This window comes from Triticum aestivum, chromosome 2B, assembly GCF_018294505.1.
Source record: "Triticum aestivum cultivar Chinese Spring chromosome 2B, IWGSC CS RefSeq v2.1, whole genome shotgun sequence".
Taxonomy (NCBI): Eukaryota; Viridiplantae; Streptophyta; class Magnoliopsida; order Poales; family Poaceae; genus Triticum; species Triticum aestivum.
Genome location: NC_057798.1, coordinates 167,552,826 through 167,575,289, shown reverse-complemented (window position 1 = coordinate 167,575,289; position 22,464 = coordinate 167,552,826). Strand labels below are relative to the sequence as shown.

The following is a 22,464-nucleotide window of genomic DNA, read 5'->3' as shown; positions in this document are numbered from 1 at the left end:
GACCGTTTTGATGAACACATCAATTATCTCTCCCGATGCTTCTCATAAAAAAATATCTCTCCTGTTGCAACTCACGGGCATATGTGCTAGTATTAGAAAAAAAATGAAACTTATGATATATCACTGAAACGGTGATGAGGTTTTCAAAATGATACTTGTGACATATATCACTGAAATGGTGACATGATTTGTGGAAATTGTGAAATCTGTGAGTAGTACCACACTCTAACTGGAATGGGACTACTGAATTAGTGAAATTTATTGAAATTCATGATTGTAAATTAGTTAAGTATGTATTTGTGTTTATGAAATTTTTGAAATTTTTGCTCTCCAAATTCATCAAAATATTTTCGAAAATATGTTTTGATATTTGTGAGATAAGATTTCATGTTTATGAAATTATTGAAATCCCCGTTTCTGAAATTTAATAAAATATTGCTATTTTTGTATATTGCAGATAGAGTGAAACTATTGGAAAATGTTGTACCGAAAAATGAAAAATATATGAAAGTCATTTTGAAACTTTTGTGAGCATCATTTTTGTCTTCTAATATTTCAATTAATAAAGCTAGTTAGCTAGTTTATTTAGTGTTTGTGGTATACAGCGTAATCTGTTTGGTCCTTTCTATTACTCGCTCTGTTCATTATCATAAGATGTTTTAGAGACTTGTATGGTCAGTCTAAAACCTCCTATATTGATGAACAGAGAGAGAGTATCGATGAAGAGGCAGAAGCAACGTGCATATCCCTCAGAAGCAACGTGCTGTTCTTTGGTAACAATGAAGAGAGAGACGCAATGTTTAGCTCTCAGATTGCGATTGGAGTGGCAGTTCTGCTCTACTGTCTTGTGGCAACTAATTTTGGCAACAAATACAGCGTTCTTCCTCTAAACATTGTTGGGTGCGGCCTATGGTTCCCAGGCAGAAGCCGAGACAGGTGCAGAAGTTTTGCAAAATGGCACTGCCGTGAGACAGACAAACAGGCACCTTGATCGAGCCTATTAGTAGTATCTAGTATGATGAAAAGATATGCGTACAAATGAACATTCAATTTACACCGTAGGAGCAAACTCGCATGGTGAAGAATTATGCAGTTTACTTCCACTGAAGGGTGAGCAAATTAGCATCACCATGAGACAAGAAGAATCACTGAATAGCTACCTAGTCGATACTCTGTTTCAGAGTTCAGACATGGTAAAGGACCTGCCGTGATCACATCCTGACGGCCGCGTCGACGCGGAGTAGCAGTGCGTGTACCTCGTCGGCGATCCGAGCAGCACGCTCCCATCCCGGCACGGGCCGACCCTCGATGAAGCCCAAGCTCAAGCACCTGGCTGTAGTCTCCCAACAAACCTTGGACGCCGAGCTCCAGGACTTGAAAATAACCAGAGCAGCGCTGCTGGGCGGACAGAGGACCAGCTCCTCAAGGCCACCATACGTGCTCATAGCCGCCACAAAGTAATCCCAGTTTCTGGCCGGATGAATCCCCAGTAGAAGCACGGCCCTGTCCGGAAAACTGCTGAGCCGGAGAAGGTCGGGCTGGGAAAGAGCAGCGAACTTGAGAAGCACACCGGCAATGGCGTGGACATCATCAGGAGCACAGACCTTCCTCTCCTCCTCGTATAGGTCGTGCACTGCCTGAATCGCCATCGGATGCATGCCTGAGTAAGGTGCAGCTCGGACTGGGAGCAGCTCGTCTGGTGGCGCCGGAGCTGGAGGACCGGTGAAGAGCGCGGGGTCGCAGACGAGCTCGCAGGTCACCTTCCGGCCGAAGATGCTGATCCAGTTATCGTCTGACTCGAGGGCCTGCAGACGAGCACCTTGCGTGGTGCCGAACACAGCGATCACTAGCCCCTGCTGCCTGTAGATGATCAAAGCCTCCAAGTCGCCGTCGTCCTGGCCGTGGATGGAGCTGGCCACCTCGCGAGCGTCGCAGTGCTGCGTGTCGAGTCCTCGCATCTGAACAATGCGCCCCATGTACTCTGGCCGAGTAAAGAAGGGGGGGATCATACCTCCTACTCCCAGCTCCTCTCCGGCAGCTGCAGCTGCTCCAGCAGTGACAACGGCGAATGGGAACATGGACGAGTCATACAGCTGCACACTGCTCGGGACCAAGCTCCTGGCCACAGCTTCGGCAGTGTCAGTGTGGTCGTACACCAAGAGGGCGATCGACCTCGCCTCGCAGGCGACTGTGGCACAGACTCCTCCTCTGGCCCCCAGCTTCGCCTCCAATCTGCTCACCCCGCCGGCACCTCCCGAGATCCTCGGCGCTCTGATGAAGAGGCAGCGCAGGTGGACGAAAGGATCCTCCTCAATGTAGACGAGTGGAAGCAGAGGACGAAGGAGACCCCTGTTCGTCGCTCTCCTCCTGATGTGATCGTCGATGGCATCAACGAGCACATGCTGCCCGGCTAATGCTCTCCCCTGCAATGCAAGTGCCACAACTGATTGGTTGGTCAAAGTTGAAACCAACAGCAGAGCAGAGAGAAGACTGCCGGAGTTGGCATCACATCGGTCGGGAATCGAAGAGCGCAACTCACCTCGAGGTTGTCGACCTCTCCTTGTCGAAAGCTGACGCTTAGGCACTCCCTGTAGTAGAGCACGTCGGAGGCCGGATCACAATCAGTTTCTCCGCCCGGCAGCTTCACGATCTTCGTGCGCGGCACCTGCATATTGATGGCCTTTTCGCAGTCGCCGGGGTTGGCGAGCACCACCAGGCCGGCGCAGTCGCCGGTCTCGCAATCACGGAGGACAACTGCCGCGTCCGTCTCGAGTGGGATGAACAACTTGGCAAGATCGCTCGGGCTCGTGTGCCTCGTCACGCCCTTCAGAAGCACCGCCCGCTCAAGCAGGTCGGGATCGTCCGCGAGCTCTGGAGATACGTCCAATGCGAGACTGACGAGATTCCTCACGATCCGAACCTGAAGAATTGAACCAAGTTAGAAACGATGGCGAACTAACTAGGATCCTCGTCAATTAGAAGTTCATATAAGAGAGCGGAACCGAAAGAGAAGAAGCAAACGTGTCGCCGGCCATCGTCGCCGGCGAGAATTCAAGATCAAGAACCATCGAGATTTTCAACAAAGCGTCATCTTCGAAACGTGTTTGATTAGTTTAGGATCAAGAAACAGTGGCGAGCTAACGGGGATCCTCGTCAATTAGAAGTCCAGATGAGAGAGAGAAACCAAAAGAGAAGCAGCAAACGTCACCGGCCATCGTCGCCGGCGAGAATTCAAGATCAAGAACGGTCCAGATTTTCAAGAAAGCGTCATCTTCGAAACGTGTTTAGTTAGTTTAGGAGCAAGAAAGAGTGGCGAGCTAACGTGGTCAATTCGAAGTCCAGATAAGAGAGGGAAACAAAAAGAAAAGCACCACCGGCCATCGTCGCCGGCGAGAATTCAAGATCAAGAACCGTCAAGATTTTCAAGAAAGCCGTCTTCGGGAAGTGTTTAGTCAGTTGAGGAGAAAGGGAGCAGGAACCTTGAATCGGGGATGCGGAGGATCCATTTTTCTCCCGCTGCCAGGAGGTGCAGCTTAGTTGGAGAAGGCACACCGGCGAGCTTGCCCGGAGAAGACAACGCGCACGGCGAAGCAGGGAAAGGGGCGAATTGGAGAAGAAGACCGTTTTTCTGGTTGGTTCAAGAACGAAAGCCCTAAGGAGGTGGATATATATAAGGGCCCTAGCCACGAAGCCCAGGATGCTCCCGTCAAGCCCATCCAGACCTTTGAGGTGAGGTTTTTTCTTTATTATTTGTTGAGGTTTGAAGCCTCAAGTAAGGCCCGAACGAAAGTAAAACATTCCTTTTTTTCGGGAGTTTTTTTTATTTATACTATATGCATAATTTACACTATTGCTAAAATAATGCATAATTTAAAACTATGTCAAGTTAACTGCACACGAAAAGAATTCACTGCGTTCAGTGTACTTATGTTATTATTATTTGATAGGGCACACAATGTGACTAATGTCATCTCTTTTACATTTATCACTTGTTGACGAGAAGTATAAGAAAACTGTGAATTTCCTGCTCCGCTGGAGCCTGGTCTTTGAAAACATTGAAAAGAAAAATTCAGATTTTGAAGTTCCAAAATTTTGGAAAAAATACACACGTACGCAGGATGCATACTAAATTTTAGCAAATTCTCATGATGGAAGTTGTTTTTGCGTGAGCGACACAAAAACAATATTGTATGTCTAGCACATGCACTATTTACTATAAAAAGTCTGATTTATCGTGAACTAGAAAGGATACCCCGCATGTTGCTAAAAGTATGTATTGCAATATGTTTTAATGAGATTATTTTATATGGAACATGAATATTTAGAGTCATGGTATGTTTTGTATTTAATTTTGGAAGACTTGTGAAATATTTTAAGTAGCATAATAGGAAATAGTTAAATCATTTTCCATGCATGGTTGCATGTTGAGATAGGTATTTTATTAAGAAATGTTGCATGTTGAGATAGGCATTTCCTATGCATGGTTTCATGTTATGTAGGCCTTCTTCCCATCCATGATTACATGTTCAGTTGGAATTTTTGCATGTTGAGAGAAGTAGGTTAGTGACAATATGTTCATTATGTAAACTAGATGATACCCTACATGCTACAGCGATAATTAGTTGCCATATTGTAACGCTTGGATAATTAAGCTACAGTAAAACCTCTGTTAATGATGCCACGTCACCACCGTTACTGTTGTTAATCTCGCTGTGAATCAAGTCTCGTTCAAATTCAAATTCAAATAACAAGTGAAATTCTAAACTTCTCAAACATGAAAACTAAAATGTTCATCATGTGGAAAATAATCCCAAACTAATTTTGGTGGTGGAAACAACCCTTTTAAAAATTCTTAAATGCCCTAAACTAAATAAAAATAGTGGTTGAAATAACAATTTAATTTCTTTTTAAATTATAAAAATATTAAACTATCTTATTTTGGGTCCAAACCAGGTTTGGCAGTGGCCTATATTAATGATATGAATTTAGGTGCTAACTTGGTATTTTATAAAACAAAAATAAATAAAAACAAAGACAAAAACAAAAAAATGGAAAAAGGAGAAGCACGTTACTGGTCCAACTGGTCCAGGTAGCCAACCGGCCCACCTGGCCCAGCCGGCCTCCCCCCACTGCCCCGCTACTAACCCCCCACCGTGAGCTAACCCCATCTTGGCAGATCCTATTTGACGCTCGTTAGCGTCAAATCGTCGTGCCTTCGCTGAAGCCAGGGTATAGACGGGCCGGGCTTTTTCTCCTGTTCCCTTCTCTTTCTCCGCTTCCTTCTTCGCTCTACTTTGTTTCTTTCTTTATCGTCTCCCTTCCTCGCTCCCTCCTTCTCTCTTTCTTCGCTAGTCTCGATCCTATTAGGTCTACTAGCTTGCGATTAAGGATTGAGATCAATGAGAGAGCTGGATGATGAGTGATACGTCTCCAACGTATCTATTATTTTTTATTGTTCCATGCTATTATATTATCTGTTTTGAATGTTTCATGGGCTTTATTATGCACTTTTATATTATTTTTGAGATTAACCTACTAACCAAAGGCCCAGTGCAAATTGTTGTTTCTTGCCTATTTTAGTGTTTCGCAGAAAAGGAATATCAAACGAAGTCCAAACGGAATGAAACCTTCAGGAGAGTTATTTTTGAACGCAATCCAGAAGACTTGGAGTGGACTTCAAGAAAGAAACAAGGAGGCCACGAGGTAGGAGGGCGCGCCCAGGGGGTAGGCACACCCCCACCCTCGTGGGCCCCTCATGGCTCCACCGACCTACTTCTTTCGCCTATATATTATCATATACCCCGAAAACATCCGAGAGCACCACAAAACCCTATTTCCACCGCCGCAACCTTCTATACCCGTGAGATCCCATCTTGGGGCCTTTTCCGGCGCTCTGTTGGAGGGGGAATCGATCATGGAGGGTTTCTACATCAACACCATAGCTTCTCCGATGATGTGTGAGTAGTTTACCACAGACCTTCGAGTCCATAGTTATTAGCTAGATGGCTTCTTTTCTCTCTTTGGATCTCAATACAAAGTTCTGCTCGATTCTCTTGGAGATCTATTCTTAATTCTTTTTGCGGTGTGTTTGTCGAGATCCGATGAATTGTGGGTTTATGATCAAGATTATCTATGAAAAATATTTTGTTCTTCTCTGAATTCTTTTATGTATGATTTAATATCTTTGCAAGTCTCTTCGAATTACCAGTTTGGTTTGGCCTACTAGCTCTGTTGGAAAAGGTAGTGCCTAGGAGGCGCTTAGGCAAGCCTAGGCGCTAGGCAATGGCCAAACACCTCGCCTAGGGCATAAATGGAAGTCTAGGCAGGGCAAGCAAGGAATTGTCTACCGAAGCAAGGAGTCATGCCATATTGCACTAATATGCCAAACAGGCCATATTGCAATGGCAGTAGCTGGCAATTAACTTATTTAATGCCCTAAATTAATATCAACACACACATAATACTCACAAATACACCCTGATAGTAAAACTACATTACCTCCCTAGTTCACGCCTAGGGTGCTTAAGCACCGCCTAGGCACTAGGCGAAGGCCAACCGCCTCGCTTACGCCTACCGCTTTTTCCAACCTTGCCTACTAGATTGATTTTTCTTGCAATGGGAGAAGTGCTTAGCTTTGGGTTCAATCTTGCAGTGTCCTTTCCCAGTGACAGCAGGGGCAGCAAGGCACATATTGTATTGTTGCCATCGAGGATAAAAAGATGGGTTTACATCATATTGCTTAAGTTTATCCCTCTACATCATGTCATCTTGCCTAATGCGCTACTCTGTTCTTATAAACTTAATACTCTAGATGCATGCTGGATAGCGGTCGATGTGTGGAGTAATAGTAGTAGATGCAGAATCGTTTCGGTCTACTTGTCACGGACGTGATGCCTATATACATGATCATGCCTAGATATTCTCATAACTATGCGCTTTTTTATCAATTGCTCGACAGTAATTTGTTCACCCACCGTAGAATTTGCTATCTTGAGAGAAGCCACTAGTGAAACCTATGGCCCCCGGGTCTATTTTCCATCATATTATTTTCCTATCAACTTGTTATTTCTATCGTTGTTTATTGTGCAATCTTAATTTTTCCAATCTATATAACAAAAATACCAAAAATATTTATCTTATTATCTTTATCAGATCTCACTTTTGCAAGTGGCCATGAAGGGATTGACAACCCCTTTATCGCGTTGATTGCAAGGTTCTTGATTGTTGGTGCAGGTACGAGGGACTTGCGTGTAGTCTCCTACTGGATTGATACCTTGGTTCTCAAAAACTGAGGGAAATACTTATGCTACTTTGCTGCATCACCCTTTCCTCTTCAAGGAAAAACCAACGCATGCTCAAGAGATAGCAAGAAGGATTTCTAGCGCCGTTGCCAAAGAGGCTTACACCAAGTCAAGTCAAGATTTGATCTCCCGCCAACGAGCGATTTCTGGGACCGTTGCTGGGGAGATCTACGGACAAGTCAAGACATACCAAGTACCCATCACAAAACTCTTATCCCTCACATTACATTATTTGCCATTTGCCTCTCGTTTTCCTCTCCCCCACTTCACCTTTGCCTTTTCTTCGCCTTCTTCCCGTATGTCTTTTTGTTTGTGTTTCCTTGTGCCTTCTATTTGCTTGCATCTTTGCTTGCTAAAAATCTATTGATATGGATCCACTTAAAGTGTTCTACTTGGATCATCTTCGATCTATATGTGTTCGTGCTGAAATCCCAACTAGTTTAGTTGAGAGAAAATCTTTAGATGAGCATGCTCATTTTGTGCGTCATCGTTTGTCTGAAAAGGGGAAGCTCTTATGGTATCAAATAAATAGTTTGCTATGCTATGCTTGGAATCTTTGTGAAAGTTATGATTTTACTTGTTGCTCTAAGAACCCTAAAAAACACCTTCCCTACCTATGTGAGTTTAATGATAATGAAATCTTATCTTCTTATGGAAAGGGTGTTTATAGTTACTATGATATCGAACAAATTGAAGAATTTGTCGTTTTTAGGGTGCTCATGAAGTTGCTTCTTTGATTGAAAAGTATGATATTACTCTCTACAAATCTGAAAATTCCGACATACTTAAATATTGCTATGAAAACTATGCTCATAATGCCTATGTTAAGGAATTCATTGAGAGAATGACCGTTGCTTTGGAAGAAAATAATGATATGCATGAATCTATAAATAATGATGATTCCGATGATTTGATTGAAATATCCCTTGATGAACATGATGCTTGCTATTCTTGTGGCCATGATGCCAATATTATGGAGATGAATTTGCTATAGTTCCTTATGTTAAACATGAGATTATTGCTATTGCACCCATACTTGATAGTTCCTTCAATCAAAAGCATGATTGCAATGATGTTATTATAAATTCTCTTGATGTCAATTGTGCTAATGATATGCAAAACCCTAAGCTTGGGGATGCTAGTTTTGCTATGTCCACTACTTGTTGCAATGATCATGATTGGGGTGATTCTTCTTATGATCTTGAAAATTTATTTAAGCCCCATGATGAGTATGAGATTGATAATAGTGTTTGCAATATTATTGAAAGTGGGCTTCGAAGAGTGTCAACTTTAGATCCCACATATTTGGAGAGTGTTCAATCTTATGAAATTTTTGATAAAAGTGGGTTTGGAGAGGTCATGATTTTAGTTAATGTTAATCCCACTATTTTGGACGAGTGTCAACTTCGCATGCATGTGGATCGTGTTGAGAATATGTTATGTGATAGCTATATTGTTGAATTTGCTTATGATCCTACATGTAATTATTATGAGAGAGGAAAATATGGTTGTAGAAATTTTCATATTACTAAATTACCTCTCGTTATGTTGAGATTGCTATTGTTTCTTTTCACTTCCTTGCATATGCTAGTTTTTGCTTGCTATGATAATTTGTTTGCCTATAAGATGCTTATGCATAGGAAGTATGTTAGACTTAGATGTGTTTGTCACGTGTTTCATGATGTTCTCTTTGCGCTTCAATTCTTGTCTTTCATGTAAGCATTATCGAAATCTCAGTGCCTAGCTAGGGGCATTAAACGATAGCGCTTGTTGGGAGGCAACCCAATTTTATTTTTGTTTCTTGATTTTTTTTCTGTTTAATAATAAATAATTCATCATGCTACTTCTATGATTGTGTTTTTTGTGTTTTAATTAGTGTTTGTGCCAAGTAAAACCTTTAGGATCTTCTTGGATGATAGTTGTTTGATTTTGCTGTAAAAAACAGAAACTTTGCGCTCACGAAAATAATTTTCATAAATCACAGAAAAGAGATTTTACCCTGATTATTTTTGCATTAGATTAATATACAAATTACCCTGGTCTTCCTAATTTTGTGGAACGTTTGGAGGTCCAGAAGTTTACGTTTTATACAGATTACTACAGACTGTTCTGTTTTTGACAGATTCTGTTTTTCGCGTGTTGTTTGCTCATTTTGATGAATCTATGGCTAGTATCGGAGGGTATGAACCATAGAGAAGTTGGAATACAGTAGGTTTAACATCAATATAAATAAATAATGAGTTCATTATAGTACCTTAATGTGGTGGTTTGTTTTATTGCCCAGTTTGTGCCACACCGCCGTAAGAACTTCGCCTCCCAAGTTTGCAGCCTCCCAGGCTTCAGCAATCATTGTCTCGTATTGATCATGTCGGGTCCATGCCTCCTCAAATCTAAAGGGCCACTGCTCGCTTGGTCCAGCCCGACTATTAGTATGACAAAAGCTCGATGGGGACCTCCTTTTCTGCGACCCGCGTGGCATGAAGACGCGGAACACGCACCTCCCACTCCCCGCGCATGCCCGTTTGGGCCAACGAAATCGTCGAATTTCATGTAGATAGAAAAGGAACCACTTGAATAAACAAAAATAAATGAGCATGCATTTAAAAAAATGATTATCAAATCCAAAAAAAATCATCAATTTCAGTTTTTTTTGCAAAAGTTTGGAAAATTTTCGCTGATTAACAAAAATGTTCATTAATTTTAGAAAATCTACACACTTGAATAAACTTTTTGGAATTCAAAAATGTTCATGGATTTGAAAAATGTTCACAATTAAAAAAACTTTGGGGAATCTGAAAAATGTTCATGAATTTGAAAGAAATTTGTAAAATAAAAAATTAAAAAATAAAATAAAGTAAAAAAGAAAAAGGGGAAAGAAAATTAGGAAAAAATCAAAATAGTAAAGAAAGAAAAGAGAGAAAAAGGAAAATGAAAAACCGGTTCAGGGAAGGTTCCCAAAACTGTTGCGAAAGAAATCCGAAAACACGTTGGTCTATATGGAGCACTCCGTGCACGAGGGGGTATGCGCTAGGTCGCTATAGAACAACCTACATGCCAAATAGGACCGGCCGACTCGATGACAGCTAACACAGTCATTAATTTTAACCGATAAAGAACAAAAGAGGGAATGTTGGGGACGGTGGAAAAATGAAAAAGAAGATGATGTCCACTTAGATATGACATAATTGATCTTAAAAAAAAAGATATGACATAATTGTGTTACATCCAGATGTGACTTAGACAAGCCCACTTAAAAAATAACAAATGAACAAGGATGTAGTGAACATAAGCTAAACATCATATAAGTAGTCCTTACAAGTTCATCGGCTACTAGCTAGGACCTGAAGATTCTACCTTGATCCTTCCGTCGGAGTAACACAAAATAGGTGCCCGAACTGATTAACGTAAACGAGCGGTTCGAGAGGCGTGACACGTATCTTGGTTGGGTGTGTTTCTTCTTGCTTGACCCGTATCGACACATTGTTGAATTCGCTGCCGCACGGCTTGCCGGGCTCCGCATGGTAGTACGTGACCATCCTGCCATGCATCCACAGATAGCCGCCGCCTCCAAGCGTCGGGCCGTGGACCAACGAATCCGCCGACGGCGCGAACTGCGTGATGGTCGTCATGCCAGGCCTACAGGTCTTCCACTCAGCTGGGCCATCGTAGTCGATCATCGGCTTCAGCTCACACATCTCCTGAAACGCCCGAGCGCGATCCTCCATGCTTGGCTCCGGCGGTGGCGGCACGCCGGATGCCCCCGCGGGAGCCGACACCTGATTGTTAAATCACAAATCAAGTTAGCCCAGATTTGATTAACAGGTTTACCTAGCCAAGCACGTAAAGTTTGAGATTTCGCGGATCGAGACCTCGATTATTTTGTAGGGGATGAAATGGCATCCGGCTGCCAAGTCTAGAGACGGGACCGCCGTGCAGGGTCCGATCGCCTCCTTGGCGGGGTCCTGCAGCGCGCGCGCGGCGCCGGCTTCGGTCTCGAAGACGACCACCGCCCTCATCAGGAGGATGCAGATCGCGACTGCCTCGACGCCGTCGAACGCGGCGCGCACGTCCTCTGGGCCTTTCAACGAGCGGAGTTGGACCAGGACGAGGCGGCGGTGGAAGTCGGAGGTGTCCCCGGACCCGGAGAGCTGGTTCGCGACCGGGGCGAGGAGGCTCCGTACCACGCTTGCCGTGGCGGCGTCGTCGCCGTAGACGCGGCGAAGCATTATCACGTCCCTTCGTACCGGGACCTGCATGCTAATCACGTTAATTTTGCTGTTTGATTATTGCTGATCTGAATCAAGAACAACGATCTGGGTGCTTCTTCTCCTCTGATCTGAAATACGGAGTATATATTTAGGGGAGTTTCTTTTCTTTTTTCCGAAAATCTGTAGGGGAGTTGTGGTCGGGTCCAACTTTATACCGGTTTCGGATCCAATTAAGACTAGTAGAATGCCCGTGCGTTGCTACGGCCATAATGCATATAAATGATTCAAACAAATTAGTAAAGTTGTCTTCAAGGTCGAAGCAAATTTCTCCCTCATACATTCAAGCATGTTCCGACAACCAACGACCACCGCTTCCCGGACAGTCTAGACAATGACTTTTAAATAATAAATGTTGACATAAACTTTTTTAGATGGAAACCTTATACCGCTTACCGGAATCATGCAAAGAAGATATATTGTTGGAAAGTCACAAACATGCCCTATAACTTCATTTCCACCACAGCTCGAAAATGTGCACTGCTTGGTACCAATTTAAAAAGACTATGTTATTACCATTTGTTCAACTACCAAAAACAATTGTGTTTGCTTGATTTGGTTTACTGATGGAGAGGTTACCTTCAAGCCTGGAAAACAAGTTTGGGATAAACTGGTCGAATTTTGGGTGGGCCTAGTCTCTTCCTTTCTATCTTTCTCCCTTTCCCTTTTTTATCTTTCTTCTTCCCCGTTCCTGGTCGTTTGATCAGGCAAGAGAGGGCTTGCGGCAAGAAACTACACATTATCTTAAGTTATTATTTTTATCTTCGCCTCCTTTTTTCTAACCCCTCGGCAACACGGCAGCAAAACAGTTGAGAGCAACATCCCTAAACTGCCCCTTTCCTTCAAACTTTTTTCCTCTGCTTCTCCCTTGTATTTTCTCTGTGATTGATTGATCGACTTTCTCCCAATTTTCTTAGTACAACAAGAAGATGGTGACTCACAATAATGATCAAGAGCGGCTAAGAATATACTATCGGCATAAAAAAATACAACAATCCAAAGATATTTTTTAACTCATTTGTGGCACATTAAGTAAACTAGAAGAACGTCCGTGCGTTGCAACGGGGCCACATTAACTTTAAGAGTTCAATACTAATATTCTCATACATATCAAGTGACATTGACGACTTTTTTTACCATCAAATCCTCACACACACACTCTCTGCCTCCATTTTCCTCACTCTCCCCCCCTCTCTCTAACACACACACACACACATATCCATATTATTGGGTGCGGGACCATAATCAATCTATTTCACACACACGCTAGTGCATAACAATATGGATTATGTGTATTATATTTGTCACCATAATTGAGGGAATTAATTTCATGTAAATCGACTAGCCACAGCTCCAAGAATACGCGGAGGATGTGGCCCGCTTCCAAGTGCGTCTGCGTGCCGGCCACGCGGGTCCTTCAAGTGCCGCTTCCACCGCACCAACTCCCAGGGCCAGGGAAGCCGCCCTTCTTTGCCCCCTTCACCGACCCGGCCAACGCGGTGCCGCGGCACCCGGCCTCGCCGTTCTTGTCCTCCGGCACCGTCACGACCCAGTGACGTAGCCCAAGCATGGGCCTCGAGAATCAAGAACGCTCGACAACGGAGAGGGAAGGGAAGATCATATACATGTCATAAGAAAGGGAGTTTATTTACCGCTCCCTCGATGTATTGTTTTCTTTATTTGGAGATTGATTACCATCCATGAGTTAAGGTAAGGTTAATGTGATTGAGCTATTTTTTCTGAAAATCAATTATTTGTTTTCTAATTAATGTGATTGAGCGATTTAAGGTAAGTTTAATTAATTTAGATTTGATCTTTAGAGATTGTTCGTGATTGATTCTACATTACTAAATAATTTGCGCCAGTATGGAAAGTTCTGATCTGTTCAGATTTCTTTCGTTGTGTGAGAGGGTGACGTGAAAATAAACCGATGAAGTGGGGGGAGGGGACGAAAAAAATCTATGAAAAAACCCAGCGAAGGTGGGAGGAGGTACCAAAAAAAACCATGAGAGGTGGGACGAAAAAAAACCTCCCATACTTCATGCAGGAAGAGCACACATTCATAAGCTAACGGTTTCACAATGCGTTCTTGCTGATAGTAATTGAACCAAATGAAATGATGGACAAACAGATTGATTAAGGAACTCTAGGTAATAATTCATGCCGTAAGCATTGGCTCAAAAAGTTAATTTGTAAGTAACAAAAAAAGGCCTAGAAGAATAGTTCTACCTAAATAAAGTTTACTGCTGCACATGAGCAGATCCACACGAAGCAGAGGGGAGGTGGAGCAGGCCGGTAACCAGGGGAAGGAGCAGAGTGGGAGGAGATTTACACCGCCGTCTCCACTGGATATGGTGTCTCCGCCGCATCTGTGGAGGCGCCGCGGCTCCGCCTCGGATGGTGCTCGTGGCTATGGTGAAGAGGAGGGGCGACACATGGGCGAAGAGGCAGGCGGTACTCGTGGCCAAAATAGTGGGTTGTTCAAGCTGCGGGAGGGAGGAGGGGATCGCCGGGAGGCGGCGAGATCGATGGGCGGCGGCGGCGGCGTCCAGGTAGGGAAGTCGAGGTAGGGCGCTGTGTTTTTTTAGGGGAATTGCTTGTGAAAATAACGTGCCACAACGATGTAGCGAGCGGATCCCCTTAAAAAAGACGTAGCGAGTGGATTCCCTTAAAACTGGTTGGAATGGACACGATTGATGACGTTGATAAATAGTGGTGAATGTTGGCCTAATTTACTATCATTATGCATGGAAACGAATCATCAAGAAAAAGAATACTTCCTATTACTACGCTCATAGGAAGCTTCCTAATCTCTGCTACCAAACAGTTTCTGCTCAAACAAGGAAGGAAAGTTATGGACCTAATTCGGAAGGAAACAAACGTTATGAAGATTAATTAATTTAGATTTGATCTTTAGAGATTGATTGTGATTGATTCTTTTACATAAAGACATTACTAAATAATTTGTGTCAGTATGGAAAGTTCTGATCCGTTCAGGTTTTTTTCGGTGTGTGAGAGGGTGAAGCGAAAATAAACCGATGAAGTGGGGGGAGAGGACGAAAAAAAATCTACAAAAATACCAGCGAAGGTGGGAGGAGGTACCAAAAAAACCATGGTAGGTGGGACGAAAAAAACCCTGGAAGCGAGACTACCAACTGCTCCATTAGAAGTAGAGATTGTCATTTTAGAGTGAACAAGACAAGAACTGAACCTCATCTCCATGGTACATATGAAAACATGATCAATACGAACGATGGATAATATTTTTTGTACCAACAACCATGTGTAATACAAAAGAGAACATAAACACTACCACTTGTGCTAAGAAGCACACTGATCATCTTGGATTAGTCATTGTATGTCATGTTTGTGTCCTTGACAAGGTACCTCTTGTATCAGCCTTTTCATTCTAGGCAAGTGAAGAAATACAACTTTTCTAACCTTAAATATATTTGTAGATTAGTTCCTCTGTAAAGAAATATAAGAGCGTTTAGAACACTAAAATAGTGATCTAAACGCTCATATATATTTTTACGAAGGGAGTAATAAATATTAACATAGATCTATAAAGGAAGTGATTCTCTCCCATTTTTTTTTCTGTTTTCCATCTAGTGGCTAAGAGATAATGTGGTGAAATAGAAATATGTAGGCAACAGGGAATAAACCTGAGCTTAGTTGCAACTTACATCACCCTTATGAAGGTGGACCCGTTTTTAATCAGTTTGCAGAAATAAACACAACTTTGACAACCATTACAAGTATTTCTTCAACTCGACAGTGATGCTCGGCCCTGGCATATCAAACCTAAAAGAGGACACAACCATAAGTATCTATCCAGGAAACAAAAGAAACTTCTCTAATTCCTAAGTGGGACTCAACTAACAGGCTTATTAGGTTTTGATATAAAAGGCTAAGAGATTAATGCGATAAACTTTATGATGGAACAAAATTTGAAATCCGAGCACAGAAGAATGAAAATTGCACCTCAAAAATTTGTAAGAAACTATGAAGTATCATCACAAATGGAACATGCTGAAAGAAAGAAATTGTGTATTTATCGAGAATTGCACGAAGTTCCTCTGAAATATCCTCAATTTGAAAGATTACAAACGGAATTGATACATCAAGTACATTTGAAGTTGTGGAACACGCATAAATACTTCATAATTTCCTAACACCAAAAATTAGTTCCTCACTACCAAAAAGGTATAGTTATTTTCCACAGTTGTATCGTTCACACAATCATCTACACTAAGGTTGTGCAGAATTGCTAGTAGACAGGCTATGAAGATAATAGAAACAAATCCACAATTGCGCGGAGAGCTCAAGGTCAAGTTCATATTTCTGTTAGGCTGCACAACATTACATGGTGAAGAGACAACATATGCTGGTGTTAGATACCATGGAGGCTGTTTCTGTGCATTCTGTTATCCCCCCGTTAAACAATGCAAGCCGCAAAAGCTGTTAGAAACAGTCAAACAAACGGTTTGTGTGGTGTGGGCCCGACATGCAAGAAAACTGGTTATAATTTCAGCAACCGCTCATTGATTTTCTTGAAACAACCTTAGTTGACACCGTGAGTCCTAAATAATTATGTACTATTTGTTTTGTATAAAATATACAGTTCCAATGAGATGGATAACATTACTCTGTTTTAGTAATTCTGAAGTTGAAAATGAGCTACTATGTCTTTTCTAACAGGTTTGTCCTTGTCTTAGATTCAATAATCGCATAACAATGTTTCATCAATTAGTTTTGATCACCATAGGATAAGAACTGATGTAGTAATTTGAGTTGCCAAGTAAATAGCGGTCTATTTTTCATTTTGCTATACCAATCGAGTTCAATGGCAAAATGTGGGATAGGAAAAGGGGAAGCTTAGGGTCTGCATAATGCCTGATACATGAATTGAGATATCTCCGACTCCTTCATGTTGGCGCCCACCCCGCTCTAGCTCAGCCTTGAGTTCCTCATAACTGATCTGCCTGCCAAGTGCTCTGCAATCACCTGCAGGCACATAGGCACACAATGTGTAGATTCCCTTACATCTGAAGACTCAAATGGATATTGGTGAGGCTATAAAATAGATGATGGCAATCAAATTAATTTATCTCCCGGAAATCGGCATGGACGAACACCTGATTTCAAAATCCCTAGGACCCGAAGAAATAAACAACAACAAATTCAGACTGGCCCAGCGGCAGTGGATCCCGCATCCTCTCGAGTGCGGCCACGCTCAGGTCCTCATCTGCCAAGGAGGGACGCAGAGAAACAGTGGCGAGGGCAAGTGTTGCGGAACCAGCGTCTCCCGCGTATCTAGCACTCACCCTTTCTCGGCGCGCACAACTACATTCCAACAATATACATGAATCAAGACTGAAAAGATATGAATGGATTTATACGCTAGACTGTTATAAATGTTTTAATACTTCAGTAAGGAATTGGCAACCGGGCACCAACAGACCAACTCCTAAGGGCAAGACGACCCAGAGCTTTGGCATCGGCTCCGGTGGTGGCTTTCGAGAGAGACCACTCCTAAGGGCAATACTCTAAGAGGTGGCTTATTATCGGGTTAAATATGCTGACAGTAAGTGCATAAGTAAACAACAAAATATAGAGAGCAAAATGATAATAACATAGCTGCAGAGCCACATCCTCAAAAACTAACATTACCACTTGTGCACAAAAGAAATCTGAAGTTAGTCCAACACACAACCATTGAAATTCACTCTCCTAGAAAACATAACGAGTCATATACTTTTTTGTCAAATAAGATATATACTAACTGAACTATTTTGCAATATTAGTTAGCTAATAGAATATTGGTAATTAGTTACGTGCTTTTTATTTTGGCAAAATGTCAATAATCAGGAAACAGTTGACCAATCTACCATTGTTCACTACCATAAATTAGAGGCTGGAGCAGTTGGCACTTTGTAAAATCACATAATCATCCTTGCACATTTTTAAATAACTCTACATTGTTTTCTCAAATCACCACCACCCGGTGATGCGACCATGGAGTATAACCAACGATGAATTTTTCGTGTATCTATCTACAGAGGGGAAGTGTACAAATATGCAAAACCATTAAATTGATCGCTCCATGGTACCCCCATGAACAATAAATAAATAAATAGTAAAAAACAAAAAGATCTGAAATTTTGTGGCATTGTTTATGACCAAAAGTCTTGCATGCTTGCAAAATTTGGTGCTATATGACATCCGACGAGCACAAAACAAAAAAAAGTTCTGCTCAAAAGTGCACACAAGTTTGAGCACCAACTGTTTTTTCTGTATGAGCTCAAAGAATGCTATTTTGACACAAATTTGCAAGCGCCTGCAACACTTTGTCATAATCAATCCCACAAATTGTCAGATTTTTTGGATTCTTTTTCTATTATTTTTATTTTACTGTTCGTGGGGGTACTGGAGCTGAAGCTCTGAAAAACCACTTCCCAAATTCAACCACTAACTGAGAAGCTAAATATACATTGCTCGTGCGTTTGCAACGGGGGCACACACTGTTAAAACACTGACATGGCAGTGAAAACAGGCCAGTTCACTATTTTATCTCCCATGGGGCGTGCATGCTGTTTCTCTTTTAATTAAAAATAGCATTAATTTCAGTTCATTGGTTTTAAAGAGTGTAGTGGAAAAGAACAAAAGATTTTTGAGTATGTTTTATAACCAAGAGGAAAAATGTAGCAGAATATGAAAGCAAATAAACAGGAAATCATAGAAACATTTATCTCTCTTTTCAACCAGGAAACCCTTTTTCCATTAATTTCTCAATGGCAATAACCAGTACCATTACGTAGCACAAGAGACATGAAAGTCAGATGCGAGTTGAAGTATATACTCATTGGTTTGAGAAGGTGTTTCAACATCAGTTTAATATAGATGTAGGCTATTATACTGTCAGTATGAATATAGTAGCAATACCCTAACTTACCAAATAATCAGGAGCCACAAATGAACAACCATCAATCCAATGCGGTGGCAACCCAGTACTCATTCAGATATTGCACGCTCTGCCTTGTGCCATGTCACTCGATACTGAAATGTTCTTTCACAGAAAACTGCTAGCAGCGAATACGAATATCTTGTGAAATGGTTAAAAATCATATGCATGTCCATCTGCACACATGACTATGCTTATTCATAGAAGGGAGAATGGTTGTTTATGTGAGACGGGCAGGGAACAACCTGAAAGTCAACATATAAGTATTAGGAGTAAATAACTAAGATTTAGCAACATCAAGAGCAACTAAAATACAATGGGGAAAAATGAGCAGTGCATTGTCTAATACAAAACCACAAAACATAATGTCTGTATCATCATCTGAATCACTTGACATATACATTGCGTGGAGCAACAAACAAGCAGCAAATCAGTCGTCAAATAAATATAACATGAGCAGCAACGTCATCATTGTAGCAGCAATGTCATGAACTGAAACAACAACGTAGACACAAATATCTTGCTCTCTCTCAAAATATAAGAGCATGCAACATGCTTAGACGAACTCTGCACTGTACTTCTGAAACCGGCAACAATTTGAAGATATAATAGAGAGAGGTATTCAACGATGGGCACTAAAATGGTCACCCAACAAGGACCCACTTATATTGGCTGCGGATGAGGCTCCAGCTTCACGGTGTCAGGTAATCCGGGATACTGCAATCAGCGAGTGCTGGGAGAAATAGGGTTAGCCTAAGACGAGAATGATATTGTAGCTGGACAGAAATTACAGCTCAAATCGGATACATACCAGAAGATGAAGCAATACCTATCCTCCATGGGCACATCATCGTCCATTGGGGCGAGTGGGGTTGGTTACAAGTTCGAGACGGTCCACGGGACTCCGTGATTGGACGCGGGGTCAGATCGATCGGCAAAGTACAAGAAGAGGATGACGTTGGGCTTGGACGCGGGAATGGATCGGTCAGCAAAATTCAAGAAGAGGATGGCGTTCTCGATCTGCTGCGACAGTTCACCCGTGGAAAGACCCCGAGCACCACCTGTACTTCGCGGCGGCATGAAGCTAGGGCGGGACGTGCTTCGATGCCGTTCGTCGCGGCGGCATGGAGCGACGGCAGGACTATCTCCGCTGCGGGGTTGGGATTTGGGATAGAGGAGACGGGCGTAATTGGCGGGGAGGGGGTGAGAGATTGCGGGAAGAGGAGGCGGTGATTTAGGAGATAGAGGAGATGCGTAACGCACGGGTTTTTTTCTGTTATTTTTTTTCGTGTGGGATTCGGTTGGCGAATAAAAATCGGTGCGGAGCGACAACGTGCGAGAGGTGGAGAAGGGGGACGAACGAAGGAGGACGAACCACCGACGTACGGACTCGCACGTTAGGAGTAGAGATTAACAAACTCGAGAGATTATATAGCTAGCCAAACAGACAAAAGCAAAACCGTGCCATATGGAGGGCGATCCCTATATGAGTATAGGACGCCAGAAATCACTAGTTGAAGAGTACTCGTCGTAAAGATCACTTCAACTCCTCTGTTGCGAGAAGTGGCGCACATGCAGCGCGTCACTTGTCACAACCTGTGAGTTTTCCATTTTTCCGTAGATCCGTTTATTCAGAACGTTTTATATCTTAAATCACTATCACCGTTGGATTCCTCGCGTCGAGATCTTCAAAATTAGATCCCATGTTGATAGATTTTGATGAACTTTTTTTTCACGAAAAAAGCCAGACGAAAAAAACTGAAGCGCGAGCACGGTGTTTTTCCCTTTTCGAAAGAGGCACTCCTCACGAAATCACAACCGTGACTCTCGCGGAAGGAAAAGAAAAGAGAAAACGCGTTTTCTTTTTTTCATTTCTGAAGATGCACGGCCATGACTCTCACGAAAGCACAACCGTGTCTCTCGCAGAAGCAAAACCGTGCCTCTTGCGAAATGAAAAAAACAGAAAACATGTTTTTTTTTCGTTTCCGAGAGGCACGGCCGGCCATGACTCTCGCGAAAGCACAATCGTGCCTCTCGCGGAAGCAAAACCGTGATTCTCGTGAAAGAAAAAAAATAGAAAATACGTTTTATTCATTTCCGAGAGGCACGGCCGTGACTCTCGCTAAAGCACAACCATGCCTCTCGCGGAAGCAAAACCGTGACTCTCGAGAAAGAAAAAAAAACAGAAAATACGTTTTTTTTCGTTTCCGAGTGGCACGGCCGTGACTCTCGGGAAAGCACACCCGTGCCACCAGTGCCTCTCGCGGAAGCAAAATCGTGACTCTCGCGAAAGGAAAAAGAAACAGAAGACGCGTTTTTTTTTCGTTTCTAAGAGGCACGGCCGTGACTCTCGCGAAAGCAAAATTGTGCCTCTCGCGGAAACAAAATCGTGACTCTCGCAAAGGAAAAAAAAGAAAACACGTTTTTTCACGCAAAAGAATTCCCAATTTTTTTTTTTTATCAAAAAGCTAAGAAAGACCGGTGGAAAACCAAAACGTCGAAAAACGAGATAAACGCACCATTGACTCGTCCATGTTCCCATTCGCCGTTGTCACTGCTGGAGCAGCTGCAGCTGCCGGAGAGGAGCTGGGAGTAGGAGGTATGATCCCCCCCTTCTTTACTCGGCCAGAGTACATGGGGCGCATTGTTCAGATGCGAGGACTCGACACGCAGCACTGCGACGCTCGCGAGGTGGCCAGCTCCATCCACGGCCAGGACGACGGCGACTTGGAGGCTTTGATCATCTACAGGCAGCAGGGGCTAGTGATCGCTGTGTTCGGCACCACGCAAGGTGCTCGTCTGCAGGCCCTCGAGTCAGACGATAACTGGATCAGCATCTTCGGCCGGAAGGTGACCTGCGAGCTCGTCTGCGACCCCGCGCTCTTCACCGGTCCTCCAGCTCCGGCGCCACCAGACGAGCTGCTCCCAGTCCGAGCTGCACCTTACTCAGGCATGCATCCGATGGCGATTCAGGCAGTGCACGACCTATACGAGGAGGAGAGGAAGGTCTGTGCTCCTGATGATGTCCACGCCATTGCCGGTGTGCTTCTCAAGTTCGCTGCTCTTTCCCAGCCCGACCTTCTCCGGCTCAGCAGTTTTCCGGACAGGGCCGTGCTTCTACTGGGGATTCATCCGGCCAGAAACTGGGATTACTTTGTGGCGGCTATGAGCACGTATGGTGGCCTTGAGGAGCTGGTCCTCTGTCCGCCCAGCAGCGCTGCTCTGGTTATTTTCAAGTCCTGGAGCTCGGCGTCCAAGGTTTGTTGGGAGACTACAGCCAGGTGCTTGAGCTTGGGCTTCATCGAGGGTCGGCCCGTGCCGGGATGGGAGCGTGCTGCTCGGATCGCCGACGAGGTACACGCACTGCTACTCCGCGTCGACGCGGCCGTCAGGATGTGATCACGGCAGGTCCTTTACCATGTCTGAACTCTGAAACAGAGTATCGACTAGGTAGCTATTCAGTGATTCTTCTTGTCTCATGGTGATGCTAATTTGCTCACCCTTCAGTGGAAGTAAACTGCATAATTCTTCACCATGCGAGTTTGCTCCTACGGTGTAAATTGAATGTTCATTTGTACGCATATCTTTTCATCATACTAGATACTACTAATAGGCTCGATCAAGGTGCCTGTTTGTCTGTCTCACGGCAGTGCCATTTTGCAAAACTTCTGCACCTGTCTCGGCTTCTGCCTGGGAACCATAGGCCGCACCCAACAATGTTTAGAGGAAGAACGCTGTATTTGTTGCCAAAATTAGTTGCCACAAGACAGTAGAGCAGAACTGCCACTCCAATCGCAATCTGAGAGCTAAACATTGCGTCTCTCTCTTCATTGTTACCAAAGAACAGCACGTTGCTTCTGAGGGATATGCACGTTGCTTCTGCCTCTTCATCGATACTCTCTCTCTGTTCATCAATATAGGAGGTTTTAGACTG

At 43.3% G+C, this 22,464-nt stretch overlaps 3 protein-coding genes and 1 long non-coding RNA gene across 4 annotated transcripts; 1 reads left to right on the top strand and 3 right to left on the bottom strand.

Annotated features, from left to right (window-relative positions):
• Positions 1 to 999: 999 nt before the first annotated feature.
• Positions 1,000 to 3,623, bottom strand: LOC123040952 (uncharacterized). Its single transcript, XM_044463661.1, has 4 exons — positions 3,480 to 3,623; positions 2,540 to 2,920; positions 1,161 to 2,423; positions 1,000 to 1,129 (listed from the first exon to the last, which is right to left on the bottom strand). Exons 1-3 carry the CDS (start codon positions 3,504 to 3,506, stop codon positions 1,212 to 1,214), a joined length of 1,620 nt encoding a protein of 539 aa, XP_044319596.1. The 5' UTR covers positions 3,507 to 3,623; the 3' UTR covers positions 1,000 to 1,129; positions 1,161 to 1,211.
• Positions 3,624 to 10,466: 6,843 nt separating this feature from the next.
• Positions 10,467 to 11,704, bottom strand: LOC123040951 (uncharacterized). The gene is made up of 2 exons (XM_044463660.1): positions 11,171 to 11,704; positions 10,467 to 11,077 (listed from the first exon to the last, which is right to left on the bottom strand). Exons 1-2 carry the CDS (start codon positions 11,555 to 11,557, stop codon positions 10,652 to 10,654), a joined length of 813 nt encoding a protein of 270 aa, XP_044319595.1. The 5' UTR covers positions 11,558 to 11,704; the 3' UTR covers positions 10,467 to 10,651.
• A 3,417-nt stretch (positions 11,705 to 15,121) lies between these two features.
• Positions 15,122 to 19,888, bottom strand: LOC123040949 (uncharacterized). Its single transcript, XR_006418331.1, has 4 exons — positions 19,342 to 19,888; positions 19,194 to 19,263; positions 18,522 to 18,775; positions 15,122 to 16,573 (listed from the first exon to the last, which is right to left on the bottom strand). It is a non-coding gene; the product is annotated as an uncharacterized lncRNA (long non-coding RNA).
• A 1,171-nt stretch (positions 19,889 to 21,059) lies between these two features.
• Positions 21,060 to 22,141, top strand: LOC123040948 (uncharacterized). Its single transcript, XM_044463659.1, has 2 exons — positions 21,060 to 21,980; positions 22,012 to 22,141. The coding sequence occupies exon 1, from the start codon at positions 21,063 to 21,065 to the stop codon at positions 21,927 to 21,929; it is 867 nt and encodes a 288-aa protein (XP_044319594.1). The 5' UTR covers positions 21,060 to 21,062; the 3' UTR covers positions 21,930 to 21,980; positions 22,012 to 22,141.
• Positions 22,142 to 22,464: the final 323 nt, after the last annotated feature.